Raw genomic sequence first — 20,651 nt, forward strand, 5'->3', positions numbered from 1 at the left:
TCTCTCTCTCTCTATTTATCTATATCTATCTCTCTATATATCTAAGGGCAAATATCTATCTATCTATCTATCTATCTATCTATCTATCTATCTATCTATCTATCTATCTATCTAGCAACTAAGTTAAACTTTTTTAACACTACACTGTAGAACTGGCTCATTAGAGTCATTCATTTGGGAATCAGACTACACTGGTCACACTGTATGTTTCACACTGTAGATTCAAAAGAACTGGCTCATTAGAGTCATTCATTTGGGAATCAGACTACACTGGTCACACTGTATGTTTCACATTGTAGAGTCAAAAGAACTGGATCATTAGAGTCATTAATTTGGGAATCAGACTACACTGGTCACACTGTATGTTTCACATTGTAGAGTCAAAAGAACTGGATCATTAGAGTCATTAATTTGGGAATCAGACTACACTGGTCACACTGTATGTTTCACACTGTAGAGTCAAAAGAACCGGCTCATTAGAGTCATTAATTTGGGAACACACACAGACAAAAAGGGCCTGTCAGCCCTGGATTTTGTATTGAACATAGCTCTGGATCACAGTGTCATAGAGACAAGGGGCGGGCTCATTTTACTCAGACGACCAATCAGTCTCTCGGGATCATTGTGAAGCTATCAAGCCACGCCCTAGCAACAATTTAAAGCACCTTAGCAACAACTCCCATAGACTTCTAATGAAAGATATCAAAGGGATATCTCCGGATAGAAGTGTCATAGAAACACAAAGGGTGGTCTCGTTTGACTCGGGGCAGCAAACAGCCAATCATGAATCACCTCAACACTTCCTAGCCCCTCCCTAGCAACCATTGTTGAGCACCTTAACAACCAAAATCCATAGAGGGATATCTTCCATTCTGAATGTCACAGAGGCATGGGAGTTGGTTTATATCATTCATACTGACAAGCAGCCTTTGGAGTTTCATGATTGGCAGCTGTCAAGCCACTCCTAGCAACTAAACAGAGTACCCTAGCAACCATTTAGCAATAACTATATCTCTGCACCAGAAAATCAGAGAGACTTCTGGGTTCATTTATTTCAATCAGGATGGCAAGGAGACTTGATAAGTATCACTATGGTAACTGCCTAGCAACCACATGGGGTTACCCTAGCAACCGAGTAACAAATCACATATCTCTGCACCAGAAAATCAGAGAGACTTCTGGGTTGATTTATTTCAATCAGGATGGCAAGGAGACTTGATAAGTATCACTATGGTAACTGCCTAGCAACCACATGGGGTTACCTTAGCAACCGAGTAACAAATCACATATCTCTGCATCAGAAAAACGTAGAGACTTCCGGATTGACTTATTTCAATCAGGATGGCAAAGAGACTTCATTAGTATCACTATGGTAACTGCCTAGCAACCAGATGTCGTTACCCTAGCAACCAAGTAACAAATCACATATCTCTGCACCAGATAATCGTAGAGACTTCTGGATTGATTTATTTCAATCAGGATGTCAAGGAGACTTGATAAATATCACTATGGTAACTGCCTAGCAACCACATTGGGTTACCCTAGCAACCGAGTAACAAATCACATATCTCTGGACCAGAAAATCGTAGAGACTTCTGGGTTGGTTTATTTCAATCAGGATGGCAAGGAGACTTGATAAGTATCACTATGGTAACTGCCTAGCAACCACATTGGGTTACCCTAGCAACCGAGTATCAAATCACATATCTCTGGACCAGAAAATCGTAGAGATTTCTGGGTTGGTTTATTTCAATCAGGATGTCAAGAACACTTGATAAGTATCACTATGGTGACTGCCTAACAACCAGATGGGGTTACCCTAGCAACCGAGTAACAAATCACATATCTCTGCAACAGAAAATCGTAGAGACGTCTGGGTTGATTTATTTCAATCAGGATGGCAAGAAGACTTGATAAGTATCACTATGGTAACTGCCTAGCAACCATATGGGGTTACCCTAGCAACCAAGTAACAAATCACATATCTCTGCAACAGAACAACATAAAGACTTCTGGCTTTGTTCATGGGACTCAGGGTAGCAAGGATCCATCCATCCATCCATCTGAGGGTCAATATCTATCTATCTATCTATCTGTCTCTCTGTCTGTCTGTTGTCTATCTATCTATCTGAGGGTCAGTGTCTATCTATCTATCTATCTGTCTATCTGAGGGTAAATATCTATCTATCTATCTCTCTATCTATCTGAGTGTCTGTCTGTCTATCTATCTAGCAACTAAGTTAAACTTTAAACTACTTTAAACTAATTTAAACTAAACTAATTTAAACTATAAACTACTTTAAACTAATTTAAACTTCAAACTAATTTAAACTTCAAACTAATTTAAACTATAAACAAATTTAAAATTCAAACTACTTTAAACTTCTTCAAACTTTCTGGTCCAAACTTTCACAAGCCAACTTAAAGTTTGTCTCGACGAACTTTTTTTTCTAGTTATTATTACTATTACTATTATAATAACAACTATTATTAGTAGTAGTAGTAGTAATATCATGTCTGATGGGAAAGGTTCCTTAGTGTAATTATTAAACCTGATAAAGGAGAGACCATCAAGAATCCCACCTGAAACTTGTAGCTGACCACCATTTTATAAAAATCTCATGAATATTAATTAGGTGTCTGAAACAGACGCTGAGATTGGAGTAAACGTATTTATTCATAGCTCGTCAGTCGCTGCTTGTACCTTGTGTAAGTGTTATAGCGCCACCTCGTGCTGGAGAATTAATAGCATCTTTCCACGACTGACAGACATTTATTTACCATTTCATAGCTGATCAAAGTGACAGTAATTTTGCAATGAGCCGTTTTGCAAACTCCCTATAAATTCTCCCTTAATTTCTTTTCATATTTTCCTGTGACTTGTTACTAAAGCTTCAACATATCAGTTGTATGACAGAGCAGACATGCACTTTTCATTCATAACAATTTCTGTATGGGTCAGTTTCACCCTGGGAAAAACATATAGTTTAAATATAATATACAACCCCAATTTTGAATAAGTTGGGACAGCATGGAAAATGTTAATAAAACAAAAACAGTGATTTGTAAATTCTATTCACCCTACAACAACACATTATTTGATGCTTACCTTTACAAATGTACTGGAAAATATACACTAATTTCAAATCAGATGATTGCAACATGCTCCAAGAAAGTTGAGACAGTCGAGTGTTTTCCTCTGTGTGATGTCACCATTTCTTCTAATAACACTAATTAAAACATTTGAGCACTGAAGACACAAGTTTGTTAAGTTTAGAAAGCAGAATTTTCCCCCATTCATCTATTATGCAGGTCTACAGCTGTGCAGGGACGTATCTGGAAAAGACAAGGTTTGGATAGCAGTATTTGTTGCTCCAAATTGTGCACATATCTTTCTGCATTGATAGCATCCTCACAATTGTTCAAGGTACCCATGGGCACTGACACACCCCCATATTGGCTTTTAGACCTGATGCTGATAACAGCTTGGAAGATCCTTTTCTTTGACCCTGTTACGACCCTCGCCTTCCCTCCTCTGTCCTGCGGTAGCAGTGTGTAACAGTTTCTGGATGGCTGGGGGAAGCAATTGTCTAATTAATTTGATTCGGGGTGTGTTGTATAAACAAGTTACCTTTTTTGTTCAGTTTCTTTGCTCTCTCTTTGGGGTACAACTCTCTACTTGATACTCACCTACAGTTACCAGCTCTGTGTGATGCTGATCTTGTTTATAGCCCTTGATATTTTTGTGTTAATGTTCATTTGAATAGCAGTTTGGGTCTGACTTCCCTTTATGTTGCAGTCTTAAAATGAGCTAGCCATAATAGCCCGGAAAACACGGTGTCATTTTTCTTTCTTCTGAAAACGATCTAAATGTGGACTTGTCTAACCACAAAACATGATTTCACTGTTCTAGTTTCCATCACAGATGAGACCGAGCCCAGTGAAGTTGGTGGCGCTTCAGGACAGTGTTGATGTATGGCTTCTCCTTTGCATAGTAAAGTCTTAGCTTGCACCTGTAGATGCAGCGGCGAATGGTGTGAACTGACACAGGTAATACCAAAGTATTTCTGAGCCCATGTTCATGATAAACATTACAGATGAATGACAGTTTTTAAGACCATGAGGTCTTAGGAATCGGAGATCATGATCATTCAAAAGTGTTTTTCTGTCTTTTAAGGACAGAGATTTGAACGGATTACTTGAATCTTACAGCTATATTGTGCACTGTAGAGGGTGAAATGCCCAAAATCCTTCCAATTTGTCTTGGGGAACACTGTTCTCAAAGCACTAGATTATTTGATAATGTATCTGTTGGTAAATGATCAAGCCTCGACCCTTGCTCTTGAAGGACTAGGCTTTTTTTAGGCTCCTAATATTCTATAACACGATTGTTTAACATCTCCTATATCACATCACCTTATTACTACTCAGATTGTTATTTGTCCTAAATTGTCCTGTCCCAGCCTTTGAAATGTGTATTTCTTCATAAAGTCAAAATGTTGTTGATCAGGTAAAACATTAAGTATCTTAACACTGTTTTTGTTTGAATACAAGTCAAAGTACATTTACAAATATTTTTTTTTATTTTATTTTAATTTTTCAGTGTCCCAACATTTTGGGAATTGGAGTTGTAAATCCAGATAATATCTGTTAGCAATACACCAGACAGAGAATTATAGCATGTGAAATTCTTAGCATTTATTCATGTTTAATATCCACGGTCTCCTTAGATCCTTAGAGTCTTTCAGATCCCACACAAAACATGTTACAATGTTTTTCATAAATAATTTCTATGCAATAATGTGATTGTTGATTTCATACACAAATATATGAATGGAAGTCTCTTGAACTCAAGTCAGAAATGGCCTTTATTACAAAGTCTAAAAGATGAAAATGTCTTAAGTAGATGATGTTGGAAGGCACTTCAGTGGTTTAACCAATCCACACACGCACGCACAGCTATCAGTGTGAGGACTCTCCATAGACAATGATTTTTATACTGTATGAACTATAGATTCTGTCCCCTATCCCTCACAAAAAAACTTTCTGCATTTTTACATTATCAATAAAACATTTAGTCTGAATAATACACGATTTAAATAATGGGGACACTAGAAATGTCCTCAAACCAGCATAGTACCCTCGTAATTACCAGTTTATAACCCAAAAAAAAAAAAAAGTCCTCGGAAGTCCAGGAGGTGTCTTACCAAAGAGCTCTTCCTTCATGTTCCAGTGCAGCGAATACAGTGAGGATTGTGTAACACTGCTGAAAGTGCATACACCCCCTAAAAGGCAATCTTAACATGACATTCAAAATTATTTCAGTGAGACCATAGAACAGTTAAAAAAATATTTCACCAAAAAAAGAAAACACATTATTTATTCATAATTTACTCTGTCTAAGGAACCAACACAAATGAATCATTATGGTTTTCATTCTGTAAAAATATTCTCCTCTAATGAAGTGTTCAAATCTCATTCTCCATCTCACATATTCAAACTGGCGCACCTGCATTCAGTTCCAACAACGGCTGTCAATTTAACACGATAATTTAGTGTGATTAATAAAATGACAAATAAAGCGCAAAAGAAATGAACGCAATTAATCATGCCCCTGACTCGTACATTATTTCCGTAATAAAGAACCATCCATACATTTCAAGTTTGATGTCGGTCCTTGATGTTTTAGTGAATCTGTGTCAGTAGGGGGCAGTCAGCGTGACTCCAGCTGTACAGAAAACCAACAAGAGCAGCACAGTCTTCCATCTCCAGACATGTTTTTCAACATTTGAAACTACATTTACCTTGACACAGCGTCCTAAAATCCAAGCGCTTATGACTAGAGACGCTGAAAACTAGTGAGACGCTCCAAACACGTCCGTCTGATGCACGAGTACAAAGACCAACAATTCAAAATCGAACAGAGGGAAGTCAATAATAGTGTTATGATCAATGATAAAGAAATAAAACAAGGAGTATTTTGACTTTTTTGACACCTGTTGTTTTGTATAAATGTATATTATATTTTATATTGTGTAAAAACTGCTACAATCTATGATACATTTGAATTATCTGAATTATATTTATAATAATTTTCTTCCTTTTTGGGGGCTTTTCTCAGTAAATACTGGATTAATTGGAATGAATCAGCACATCAAGTAATTATTTCTCTTTTAAATCAATTGACAGCCCTAGTGTAAAACCACACAAGCAAAAACCAATAGCATTTGGCAGCAATGGGATTAAAATCGGACCATGAATGAGATTTTTGAGTAGTCATATATTTTTTTGAGCTTGACAGACATTATAAGTAAAAGAGCTACGTGAAGATTCTTCAAAAATTCTCTTTTTATGTTTTGCGGAAGAAAGAAAGTCATATGGTTTTGAAAGTCAACAGCTTGAAGGTGAATTAATAATGACAGTATTTTATTTTATGTAAACTACCCCTTTAATGCTACATTGAACTAAAATACTGCTTAAAAGAAAACAATAACGTTAAAAAACAAATAATATTAATATAACTAATCAAACTTCATAGTAAAAGTAATGCATTCCGAGGGCATTCAAAGTTGTAAACGTGCAAAATGTTTCAAAACAGCCATTCAACAAAAATACAAAATGTCCGTACCATCCTACTGAACAAGGAGGGAATTGGCTAATACCCCCGTCCAATCAAATGGCAGCTGCAGCTCCGCTGGCAGGTCATCTCGGCATGTGCAGCATGCGGTACGTGTGTCCTGAGAAAGTGTCCCAGTTCCTCCAGAGGACAGCGAAGAGGAGGAAGAGGAGCAGCGAGGACACAGAGCGGCTTCGGGTCTTCATCAGCGGGATGACGCAGTTGGCGACAGTGGACACAAAGACGAGCAGGACGGCCATGAGCGCCAGCAGAACATTGATGAGTTTGCCGAGCAGTGTTCGTGCTGTGGCGTTCTCCAAACCCTCCAACTGCACGAGCTGCTGCTGCTGCTGCTGAAGCTCCATCTTCGAGATGCGTGTCTGACACGCCTCCAGAGCCTCCTGCAACACAAACAACAGAGAGAGGGTTATGCATAGCTGTAATCAAACAATATACATGTGTGCACTGTGGATTTCTAGATAGCAAAGTCTCGTTCAAACATTTTCACACTCTCACTAGTTTATTTTCTTTAGTCTACTAGTAATGTCCAACAGTGTGTTTTTTCCTTCTTAACTCACTATTCAAACAAACTGCTTGACTAAGTTTTTGTACGAAAGTCGATTCGATATAACAGTTCTTTTTTATTATTATTATTTTCGAGATGCCACTCACTGAATTGAACCAGTAACATGTAACTGCAGTGGAAAACACTTATTGTTGCAGACTACATAGCGTTTGCTATCATATGCTACTCTGCACACAGCAACTGACTTGTGATTAATTGTGATTGTACAAGCTATATTCTGCCATTAGAGAGCAGACTTGTACATGTATTAGTGGTGTCATTCCTCTTCTGACCCAATTCTTTATGAATCCACCTCACCCACTTCATATGATAAAAGTAATGACCCAAAAATGATTTAAATCCAGGTCCACTCTGAACAGTATTCACAGGAGTTTTGCTTTTGGTTAAAAATATACCTGCCTTAGCCAACAATTATATTTTTGTTTTGTTTTTTGGCCGGAACTCATCAACTTTGTTAGCCAAGCAGTCCATAACTAATACCCGTCCTCCATTAGAGACCAGGAGGCAAATGGATATGATAATATGCAATGCATTTTGCTCATTAGTTTCATCAATCCCATTCTAACAGTATTCCCAGTGTGCGAGTGAACCAGTAGTGTAGTCTCTAGGGCATATGCTGTATGCCCAACCGTCCTTCAAAGGATTATGCGTATGCCCACCTAAAAGAAGTCATGATACATATGGCCTCCAGAACAGCGAGGAGGCTTTTGTCCCATAACTGTTTATTATAATGAGGTGATGCCGTAGCACCACTGAGTGAATTGTGATTATTATTTGACAATTTATTATTAGAGATTCTCTCTAACCGCACACGGAGCAGTGTGTGGTGGGAGCGCTGAACTGAAGGCACGGGCAGAATTGCCAGAAAAAAAGTTATGTACGCAAATAAAACAAATAGCCTAATAATGAATTTTTATGTAATGTACTGTATATCGTAATATATGATAACGTGTTAACGTGAACATTACTACACTCATTATTCATTACCTACACAAAACAGTTTATTATGAATAAGGTCATGTGTGTATTCCTTGATTAATTAAAGTATAAAGTTTTACACATTTAACGGATAATCAAACCTACTGTATACATTTAAATAGATATTTAATATCAAGTTTTGGTATTGTTCTGTACACTATCCCAGCAAGAAACTGTCTGACCCTGACATTATTTTGTAAGTTCAAATGAGACTATGACTAGTGTTTCTTACACCTTTTATACAGTAGAAGTCAAGGGCGTAGCAGCCCTGGGGGATGTAGGGGACATGTCTCCTGCACTACTTAAAAAGGTGATTTTTGTCCCCCGCACCATTTCATGCTAAACCCACACAGAGTCCAAATGGTGGATCTGTATACAGTATTCTTTGCGTTTTGTTACTTTGGGCTGATTGAGCAACCATCCAGCCAATCACAGGTGAGTTTCATGAGTGAAACAACACTTACGTAACAGTCCTTCAGTCTAATCAACAAAGTTGCTTTCAACAATGCTCATCTATCCATGTTTTTTATCAGGATTGATGTTGAACTAAATGAATAATCTAGAGATGAGGAACACACAAATTAGTTATTTATTGGCATATTGTTCTTGATTGGCAGTATTACATAAAATGCACTGCAGATTTGTTATTCATTTTTGTGGTAATCGACATTACGCCACAAATACTGTCGATCAAGTTTAGCATGTATTGAACCTGGAATATTCCTTTTAATAGATAGGACTGTTTAAAATGTCCTCACATTTTCCCTCTATGTATGTAAGGAGGACCATTTCAAAAACTTGTCCCTGTACACACACACACACACACACACACACACACACACACACACACACACACATCACTTTCTAGTATGTCACACAAATAAGCACAGAGCTCTGCAACTGATGCAAGCAGAAGGACAATCCTTCTTTAAGCACACATTGTAAGTGAGGTTTATATAAGCACATAAGTCTTCATCAAGTCATGCTTTCTACGTTATGTTTGTTAAGTAATCGTTTGATCGGATGTCTTTGCCAATTTAAGCAGATTACTAAATGTGTGTAATATGTAAAGCTATTTTTAATATCAGCGCCTGTCAGGGCCGGACTGGGACACAATTTCAGGCCGAGAAATCCTACACCCATCCAGGCCATCCTATGCACCCAAATAAAATTTAGAAACATGGACAACCTTGTTTTTTTTCCCCCCTAAATTACATTTATTTCACAGTATGACCATAACATAAAAACATAAACAACCAACCAAGAAGTAAAGCAGTCCTAATTTCAAATGGGTCTGCACATAACGTCCTGTGCACTGCAATTACAACTGCAATAAATAATGTTATGAGATTGATGTTTTAAATAAATGTTTGAATATAAAAAAACTGCAATACTTAAACATTAAACTAAACCGCCAATAGGTGGCGGCAAGTGACCGTCTTAATTAGTGATTTGTTCAAAACGCTGAATCATTCAGTAACAAAACACTGCGCTGCTGTAGCTTTCCTTTGGAACTATTTTAGTCGGTGAAATAGAACAAAAACAGTTCATATGGTTTGTGTCTAAAATGTAAGTAACTTAATAATAAATATAGCTGCGAGCAGCGATGGCGGGCCCAAGCCGGTGGCACCGCCACCCCGTGCCTTTAGGGTTGCTGTGCACGATGGGCAATAACGTAACCTTGCTTTAACCGTCGAGAAGAGGTGTGCTGTAGAGCTTGCATCAGTGTGGGGTCTGCAAAAGTGCGCATCGAGGGCACATATCGACCACAAAGTATGCGTGAGCACCCTTCTGATACCTAAAATGAAAAATTAGACACCCTACGGTCTCATGGAGTTAATGGACACATGAAATAAGTACACAAGACTGAAAATTCATATGAAGTGTGCCATTTGGGACAGGGCCTATGACCGTGAACCACAATAGTCACATCTATGAGATAATTCAAATGTAGAATAATTTTTAATGTCATAGGATGTCATAGGTCAATATCTTTTGAAGGACTTAAATGTGTTAATCCAGAAGGCCAGTATTTATCTGGAAGTCTTTGTACAGTTTTATTAATGAAATTATAATTTACGCACTGCTGAAGATTCATCGAGATCAGTTAATGTATGCAGAAGTTATAACACACTTCCTGTTTCTCTTTTCACGCCATCATTTCGTTTCCTCGCAACAGCAAGATGTTATATTTATATATACTGTATACATGTTATATTTTGTTCTGTTCTCCCCCTAAAATGATCAGATCACTTAAGATGACATGAATTATACCAATGAGTCGTATGGATTGCTTTTATGCTCCCTTTATGTGCTTTTTGGAGCTTCAAAGTTCATTTGCATTTCTGTTGGTCGGAGCTAATGACTGTAAATTAGAAAGTTGTTCGGCTTGACGAGAACAATATACACGCCAAGTTTTGTAACTGTAGATAGAACTAGCTAAGTGATAACACACTTTATGTGTCCTTTTTTAGTCATAAATTAATTTCCTCGCCACGGCCAAAACATTTGAGATATCAAAAATCCGTCCACAATGTAGCATCCTCAATGTCTTGACTTCATGCTGACCGAGTTTGGTGGCGATTGGATTAATTCTCTAGGAGGAATATATATAATTCCAGAGCATGTGTTTCCAAACAACCCATAATAGCCGACTTCCAGTTGGGCTGGCGTAAAACTTAGAGCACGAAAGTTGTTCGGCCCGATGAGATCTATAAGTGTACCGAGTTTCATATTATTACATGCAAGCATGTTTGATATATGGACAAGTGTTTGAATCCCATTCCAGGGGGCACTGTTGAGCCCCCCTGCCACGCCCGGGTACCATCTTCGGTCCGACCCTGATGGCCGCGGGTTCCGACCTGTGTGCAAAGTTTCAAGAGTTTGAGAGCATGTTAAGGGCCCCAAAACCTTGAAAAACAGACGTAGGGTCAGTGGGAGAGGCAGAGAAAATTCTCCAAAACATCCACATTCAAACCAAAATATCTGACTTTCTGTTGGTCTGAGCTAATGACTGTAAATTAGAAAGTTGTCCGGCTCGATGAGAACAATATAATTACTGAGTTTTGTGACTGTGGGTCAAAGTTTAAACCAACCCCCTCACTTTTGTCAAAAGGTGGCGCTACTGAGCCCCTGCACCACGCCCGTTTCTGAAACTTTGCACATGTCTACTGGCTAATAAATGTGATGTGTCTGTCGAGTTTCATGCAATTTCAAGTATGCTAAGAGTCTCAAAAGCATCAAAAAAGAATATTCAAGTTTGATACCGTGGCAACAGTATCTAAGATATCAATAATCCTTTCACATGTCTACATCTGCCGTGTGTTTACATTACACACCTAAAGTTTTAAGTAAATCGGGTAAAAATAAGAGGGTGATTTCAAAGCATTTTGAAAGTGACACACTTCCTTCTGCCAGTTGGTGGCGCTATAACTTTGACTCACAATAGTCACATCCATGCGATCGGCCTGTTACAGCGAACACACTGCTGAAGTTTCATCGAGATCAATGAATGTAGGCAGAAGTTATAACACACTTCCTGTTTCTCTTTTCGCGCCATCATTTCGTTTCCTCGCCACGGCCAAACCGTTCGAGATATCAAAAATCCGCCGGCAATTTTTCATCCTCAATGTCTTGACTTCATGCTGACCGAGTTTCGTGGCGATTGGTGGAATTCTCTAGGAGGAGTATTTCAAATTCCATTGCATGTGTTTTCCAAACAACCCTAAATAGACGATTTCCTGTTGGGCTGGGGTAAAAAGTAAAAGTATGAAGTATATATGAAACGATGAGATCTATATGTGTACCGAGTTTCATATTATTACATGCAAGCGTGTTTGATTTATGGACCAAGTTTTCGGACCCCGTTCCAGCCCCCCTGCCACGCCCCGGTACCAGATTCAGCCCGGCCCTAATGGCCGCGGGTTCTGACCCGTGTGCAAAGTTTCAAGAGTTTTCGAGCATGTTAAGAGCCCCAAAAGTGCCCCAATAGTCGTAAGAAAAATAATAATATTAATCCTAACGAAAACAATAGGGCCTTGCCTTTTCAAGGCTTGGGCCCTAAATATTAACTACGCTACTTGTTTATTGAACAATAAATTCAATGTAACATTTTCATTCGTGATAATATTCAGCAAAACAGCTCTCTTAGTTGTGTTATGTTAAACTAAATCATATGTTATAAATTAAAAAAACAATTAGAATTTTTACCTCAGTACATTTCTTCTGTGAGTTTTCTGTGTGCACTCATTTGTTTTGATTTCTCCACGAATGTAACGTTAGACAGGCGCTACCGCTTACATTTGCTAGCAGTTCAATACTAAGTTAACGAAGAAAAAAGTATTTACAGATGAAACTGACCTGCACTTGAAGCCCTGAACAGGTCAGTAATTTTGCAACATTTTGCTGCTTCTTCTTCTTGGAGTGCTTTCTTTTTTTTGTCCTTTCCCTCTCTGCTCCACCTGGCCGTTTTCTCTCCATCATCGGGTGCTGCTCGCATTTTCTGTTTAACCGTTTGTCTGAGGCGTAAAGTCGAATCGTAGCCTAACAGATTCATGATTTAATTTTTTTTATTGTTATTAATATTAATAATAATTTTATTGAATGACGAATTCAAAAATGATACCTGGTAAAGGTAGTAATATAAAATAATAATACTTTAAAAAATAAAAAAAACGCTGGCTGGCAGCAGACCAACATAGTCGCCAGGCCAGCGGGAATTGTCCCGGTGCTCCCGATGGCCAGTCCGGGCCTGGCACCTGTATTTTACCTATATGTTGGTGTGCAATCGACAAGATCTGCTGTGTTCTTAGAACACTTATTCATTTTACTGAAGTGATATGTAGACAAGCTTTTTATAAATTAAAACATACAGACATTATTGAAACTCATAATTATTATAATACTATTATTATTGTCTTTTGATATTCATGCTCACAAACTGTAGTGAAATGATAGATTTGCATTGTTCTTATAATGCTTAAAACCTCTACTGAAGTCTCTTTGTAGGTCTGTAGATATACACATTTTAAAGGATTACAACTTTCATTTGATCATTGATTCAGTGACTAACTCATTTCACAGCACGCCCACCTCTTCAGTCACTACTACACAACTGGAGTGAACACGAGATATAAACCCAGCGCACCTGTAAGTCGTGGGCCCTCTCGTTGGACTGATACGTGATCTTCTCCTCCATGCTGACCAGTTCTTGCTTCAGGTTCAAGATCTCATTCTGATGGAGTTCAGTCAGATCATTCAGTTGTTCTTCTAAACGCTCACACCTACAAAAACACCACAATGAACACTGAGACACTGTCACTTCCTGTAGAGGAGAAACCTACATTTAAAGATCTATGCATGTGTATTTGCTTCAAGACACACACATGGGTTGAGAGAGTTTGTGTGCATTTCAGGTGCTCAAAGAATACTATTAACCCTCAGAGACCCACTGTAACAATAACAACTTTGCATAAAGCAATTTAATAATGTAATACTCATTAAATATGTGGAAAACTACACACCAATAGTATATAGAATTAGGATGATGTCATACAAAAAGGAAAAAAAGCTAGTTGACTAGATCTGCTAACACTTTTAGAAGAAATTTGTGTCAAAAGTGTAAATTAGCAAGTATACAGACTAATGTACCGATTCTTGTATTTCCTAAAAATAGCAACTTTCATACATTTTAGAAAATTTTCTAAACTGTGCTAAAACACCATGCTAGGCATCAGTGGTTCAACTTTGTTTATATATATATATATATATATATCCACTAGTGGGTTGCAGAGTGATGAAAAGTGGGTCGTCTGAAATCGCTCGACCACAGCGGAATATACGGTGTGGTGAATATCACAAAAATAAATACAGTGCGAGCGTGACTACTTTAGTCCGAATCATGAGCAAAAGACTCCTTTGCGCAATTCATTTAAGGAATTGTTACAAAAAAAAAAAAAACACCTCACAATCTCACATGGCATTTACCTTTGTTTTATACTTCTACAATGGGAAATGAAGGTCTTATGTAATGCCTGACCTCCCTAGTTAAAATTGACCAGAATAAACAACAATGTGACTGCAATGCCTCGACATCTATCGTGCTGCTTGCATCACTTGCACAGCTCTGTGCATATTTATGTGACATACTAGAAAGTGATGTGGTTTGTGTGTCAGTGTGTGACACATTTTTGAAATGGTCCTCCTTACATTCATAGAGGGAAAATGGTCAAAACTGACTTGAGGACATTTTAAACAGTCCTAACTATTTAAAGGAATATTACAGATTCAAAACATGCTAAACTCGATCGACAGTATTTGTGGCATAATGAAATATATATATATATATATAATATTTTACCACAAAATTTATTTAGACTCGTTCCTCCTTTTCTTTAAAAAAAGCACAAATGTGTGTTTCAGTGAGACACTTATAATGGAAGTCAATGGGGTTTAATCTGTAAACATTAAAATACTCACTGTTTCAGAAGTATAGACACAAGACATAAACAATGTGTGTTAACGTGCTTTTACTGTCATAAAATCACTTATTAACCACATCTGACGTAACACCGTCAAACCTAAAATTACCATAAAATGGGGATTTAAGCAACTTTAAAGCTCACTATAATATATTACATGCTTTTAGAAAATTATAAGTGTCACATTTCTGCCTTTAAACCCTCCAAAATGTACCCCATTGACTTCCATTGTAAGTGTCTCACTGGAACACACATTTGTGTTTTTTTAAAGAAAAGGAGGGACGAGTCGAAATAATTTTTTGTGGTAATCAAAATTATGCCAGAAATGATATTAAGAGGTTTGTGTGAGGATTAAGTTTAGGGCTTTAGCAAGTATCATTAACTAAACTGTATAAAAAAAAATGGAAACCATGTGTGTGTGTGTGTGTGTGTGTGTGTGTGTGTGTGTGTGTGCCTAAACCTCTCCTCCTGAAGCGCTTGCATCATCTGAGTGGACTCTTTAAGATAATTGCACTTCTGATTTTCCACCGTCTCTTCCAACCGTGTCTGTGCATCTCGCAAGTCCTGCACTTCCTGCAACAGCATGTCTAAGCTACCGCTATGCCCCCTTTCCAGAGTGTTCCCCCTCGAGCTGGGTGGGCCCCCGGGGGCCCCCGTCGTGCTGTTGGCTCCTGCTGATCCAGAAGTAGCACTTGAACAATCCTCGTCGCTTTCAAACTTCAGACTCGAATGCAAGTGGCTGCCAGCAGACCCCAGAGAGCGACCTCCAGTGGCCAGGCATTCCTCTCCGTCCTCCGCTACATCCTTCAAAGCGTTGATGTTGTCAGCACTTCCAAACTTGTTGCAAATCAACGAAGTGTTCTCGCGAAGTTTGGAGGCAACTGTGCCCACGGTGGGGAGCGTAGCATGAGAAAAACTGGACAGGCCGCCCTTTACGACTCCTTCACTGATGCCAGTTATGACTCTGGCGCCCACATCTCGCAGGCCCTGCTGCACATCCCGCAGGACATCTTTGGGCTGCCTCTGCACGCCGCTGTGCTCCACCTCACGCAGGCGCCGGTGGTAGTGCTCTAGCTTGCGCTGCAGCTGTGCAATGCTCGCTGCCGACTTCTGGTTCTTCTTTTCAAAGACCTGAAGATGGAGTCATTGTGAGGTGGTATGAAAGAACAAGGAATGAAATGAACATATGAAAACATAAGAAGATCCAAATAATTGGGTTCGGTAACAATAATTTTTTTTAAAAAAAGGAATTTTTATAATGAATTGTAAAGGTGTAAAATATGCAATATAATAAAGAACATGATATTGCATTATAAATGCATTTGTAATGTCTCATAATACACCTTATGATATAACTTCTAATAAAAAAAATTGTAACCGCAATATGAAAACATCGTAATGCTTATAATACACATGTACTGAACAAAGATATAACTTAAATGCACTTAACTCACTTTGAATTACAGCGTTTGTCAAATGCATAAATGTAAAATGCATTTCAGCTTAAAAATGCATAAATTAAAGACAAAAGTATGATGTATAAATACTTAACAATTTAAACAATATTTAATTATTTCATTCACATTAATGAGAATGAGATTTTTCGCATTACAGTAATGATAATTGGGGGCAAAATGTGCTTAATTTTCATAAAAATGTCACAAACAACATTAACAGTTTTTTTATATTTAAAATAAGTTTGAACAGCTTCAATATGTTTTTGTTTTACTTTATAAGAACAATAACTATAAATACAAAATTACAGTAAAACTATATATTTTGTGTGACATTATTTGTATGACAGTAAAGCAAATTTAAACCCCCTAATTATAATTACTGAAATTCAAAACAATATTTTTCTCATTAATGCAAAATATATTATATATATATTTATATATATATATATACACAGGTGAAACTCGAACAATTAGAATATCGTGCAAAAGTTCATTAATTTCAGTAATTCAACTTAAAAGGTGAAACTAATATATTATATAGACTCATTACAAGCAAAGGAAGATATTTCAAGCCTTTATTTGATATAATTTTGATGATTATGGCTTACAGCTTATGAAAACCCCAAATTCAGAATCTCAGAAAAATTATTGGGGGCCACACACACACACACACACACACACACACACACACACACACACACACACACACACACACACACACACACACACACACAAGTTTGGGGTCACTTACTCATTCTTTATAATACATTTTTTTTTCTTCAAATTTTAGAATAATAGTAAAGTCATCAGAACTATGGAATAACATAAATGGAACTATGGGAATAATGTCCAAAATAAATCAAAACTGTGTGATATTTGATCTTCTTCACAGTAGTCACACTTTGTCTAGAATTTGCAGACATGAACTCTTGACATTTTCTCAAGCAACTTCTTGAGGAATCACACCGAGATGCTTCTAAACAGTATTGACAAAAGTAGGCCTATAATATATATTATGTAATTAAGTATTATAACTAATTACATAATATTTACTTCTTAATTTTCTTTATTAGAAAGTGAAATATGAGCTGGACATGTTTTTGACAGATTTAGAATTCATCAATACAGATATACATGCATACATAGAAAATAGCTTAGATGACAGTGATTAAAAGACATCCGCAACAAAGATACAATGAAAGAAGGAATATTAACTCCACAGACAGCTAAACCGTACTGATACCTGTTTGATCCGGGTGCTCTGCTGTTTGTCGTTGGCATTGCTGGCCAGTTTGAGGTACTCGGCCACGTTCTCATCGCGGTCCGCCTGCTCGATACGCAGCTGCTCCGTAAGTTTCAAGATCTTCTGCTGCAGTTGTGAAATCGCCTGCCGTGTGCGCTGGGGGTCCAGATTGGCATCCTCTAACCCCAGCAATGACCCATCACCCAGACTGCCCTCCAGTCTCTCAATCTATGGGCACAAATGAAGAGGAAAGAGCGAGAGGAAATGCTGAGAAAAGTCATGTCAGTTCGTGGAAAATAGGTCTTTCCGTGTCTTTCTGATGACACAATGAAGCAATCAGTCACTTCTGCACTCAATGTTTCTGGAGGGTACTAAAGGTCAACATTTAAATCACAATGTCCTGCCACACATACAGTGCATTCGGAAAGTATTCACAGTGCTTCACTTTTGCCACATTTTGTTATATTACAGCCTTATTCCAAAATGTATTAAATTCATTATTTTCCTCAATTCTACAAACAATACCCATAATGACAACATGAAAGAAGTTTGTTTGAAATCTTTGCAAATTTATAAAAAAAACAACAACAAAAAAAATAAATAAATAAAAATAAAAAATCACATGTACATAAGTATTCACACCCTTTGCTGAATACTTTGTTGAAGCACCTTTGGCACCAATTACAGCCTCAAGTATTTTTGTGTATGATGCTACAAGTTTGGCACACCTATTTTTGGGCAGTTTCTCACATTCTTCTTTGCAGGACCTCTTAAGCTCCATCAGGTTGGATGGGGAGCGTCGGTGTACAGACATTTTCAGATCTCTCCAGAAATGTTCAATCGGATTCAAGTCTGGACTCTGGCTGGGCCACTCAAGGACATTCACAGAGTTGTCCCGTAGCCACTCCTTTGTTATCTTGGCTGTGTGCTTAGGGTTGTTGTCCTGTTGGAAGATGAACATTCGCTCCAGTCTGAGGTCCAGAGCGCTCTGGAGCAGGTTTACATCAACGATGTCTCTGTACACTGCAGCATTCATCTTTCCCTCAATCCTGACTAGTCTCGCAGTTCCTGCTGATGGAAAAATGTTGTTGTTGTTGTCGTCGTCGTCGTCGTCATATATTTTGCATAAATCAGCATACATTCAAGGCAGTACAACAAAAACTGCAATCAAATAAAAATGTTTTTTCTACATTTCAATAAAGAGAATGAAATTATATTTACATTAAAGCAATGAGAATTTGAGGGCAAAAAGTGCTCATTTGTCATGAAAACGGTGCCACTATGCCAAAAAAAATTAAATAAAAAGAGAAAAAATTTGTAATGGCCCTAACTTTGGCTTACCTTTCTTAAAGTATTTATTTAAAAAAAAAAAAAAAAAAACAGACATGTTGTTGTCAGGTTTAGTGAGATTCACCCTGATATTTTATGCAATTATGCTTGTGAGAAAAATAAATATTGTTTAAAGAATATTTTTAATGCAAAACAAGATGAAGAAACTCATTAAGAATAGCATTTCCCCCCAGTGTGTGAGATATAAACGTGATGTACAAGAGTACCTGCATAAGTCCACCTCAAACAGACAATCCCTTAAGACAGAATGGGCTGATATTGAGGTCAGTGTGCTCAGGTTTAGAGGTAAAACACCTTTCAGATCATGTAGTCCAGATCAGACTGTCTGTGTCCGGATCGCAAAGTGCACAGTTTTTAACACAAGAGCAATCTGACCTATTTCTGAACAAAGACTCCCATTAATACACACCAAATGATTTTTTCAGTATGCCACCCATACAAACAAGGCACTCCTTTACCTCTGATCCTGCAGTCTTCAACGACAGGGAAATATGAGTCAACTGACTTGTATAAGCATGCTGGCAAAGGGAAACATATTTAAGAACTGATGCAGCACAAGCCTGAATGACACAATAATAAGCGCGCGCGCGCGCGACACACACACACACACACACACACACACACACACACACACACGACTCATGCCTGATTTCGAACCACAACATCCTGTACTGCTGTCGCTTAATGCTACAATGAGCCTAAACGTTGTTTCCATAAACCAGTTTAAACAGCAGCATACGTACTGTATAATAAATACATGGTCATTTTATGATAGTACACATAAACCGCTGTTTTAAATGACTCTGCCAGCATATTCTAGAGAATAGTGTTGCGCTCTCACCTTATCATTCTTCACGCGCAGTACCTGCTCCCAGTGCATTCTGCTCTATGTCTCATATGAAACGAGTTCTTCATTTATAATTCCAATAAGTTCGACTATTCTGCCGGGAAACAAGCTGCTCCACCGGTTTCTTTCTCCCGAACTTCCCTAACTTGTTTTGAAATTTCACTGACAGTTGATCTCCGCTGCTGAAGCTCCTCCCACCGCCATGACCCAGCGTGGAGCTTTAAAGATGACATCATCTCTGTATCGCGCAACCACGCTTCTAGCACGAGCAAAGTCTTTTTTCACGGTTCAACCCTTCTTTACTAATAAATTAGTTTTTGTTAATCAAGATGAAAAAAAAAAAGTCGTTTAATTTTGTTGAATATCAATGGCGCAACATTATTGGTGTATAAAGAAATAACAACTTTTTTTTATATGTGGTGAGGGGGCTTTTATCAAATAATACATACGTTTTAATATAAAAATTTATGAAAATACTTTTATAAAATGACAAGCTTCACATTTCTGACTTTAAACCCTCCAAAGATTTGCCCCATTGACTTGGGCCTCAGTTGAACACAGGAGCGACGAGTCTAAACTAATTTTTGTGGTAATCAACATTATGCCACAAATGCTGTTGAAAGAGTTTAACTAGTATTGAACTCAGAATATTCCTTTAAGGAAATCAGTGTGTTTTATGAGGGCTTTAGCCCCTGCAACAGGGGCATAGAAATTCCCATTATTTTTGTGAATGTATTAATTTGAAAGTCCTTTTTAGGAAACCCTGTTTAATGATTGAACTGAATCCAGAGAACCGGTTGAATTAAATCTTAGATGCACTTTTAACGACATTACATGCTCAAAATTAACTGAAAACTTTACAAAGAATTTACAAGGAAGATCATAAATGTAATTTATATAACTGTAATTTTAGCAAACCTACTTTTTGCCCATCAGTGAATGAAACCTGTGAGTAAGCCAAAATCTTAATTAACCAAGAGACTTTCTCTTTGAATAAAAAGGCAAGCTGTGTGTTTTTGTAGTATTTGTAGTACTTTTTGGAAATGTGAAAGGTTTATGGATTATTGTTAAAATCAAGGGAACAGAATAACCTGT

General features: G+C 37.7%; 1 protein-coding gene across 2 annotated transcripts; it reads right to left on the bottom strand.

Annotated features, from left to right (window-relative positions):
• Window positions 1-4,626: 4,626 nt before the first annotated feature.
• LOC127630937 (transmembrane and coiled-coil domains protein 1-like) lies at window positions 4,627-19,728 on the bottom strand. Of its 2 annotated transcripts, none has more exons than XM_052108827.1 (5): window positions 19,551-19,728; window positions 17,360-17,587; window positions 15,120-15,790; window positions 13,327-13,462; window positions 4,627-7,017 (listed from the first exon to the last, which is right to left on the bottom strand). In XM_052108827.1, exons 1-5 carry the CDS (start codon window positions 19,587-19,589, stop codon window positions 6,703-6,705), a joined length of 1,389 nt encoding a protein of 462 aa, XP_051964787.1. In that variant the 5' UTR covers window positions 19,590-19,728; the 3' UTR covers window positions 4,627-6,702. The 2 variants fall into 2 exon arrangements, with proteins under 2 accessions (XP_051964787.1, XP_051964788.1); XM_052108828.1 differs by lacking the exon at window positions 19,551-19,728 and adding an exon at window positions 18,916-19,460.
• Window positions 19,729-20,651: the final 923 nt, after the last annotated feature.

This window comes from Xyrauchen texanus, chromosome 37 (genome assembly GCF_025860055.1).
Source record: "Xyrauchen texanus isolate HMW12.3.18 chromosome 37, RBS_HiC_50CHRs, whole genome shotgun sequence".
NCBI lineage: Eukaryota > Metazoa > Chordata > Actinopteri > Cypriniformes > Catostomidae > Xyrauchen > Xyrauchen texanus.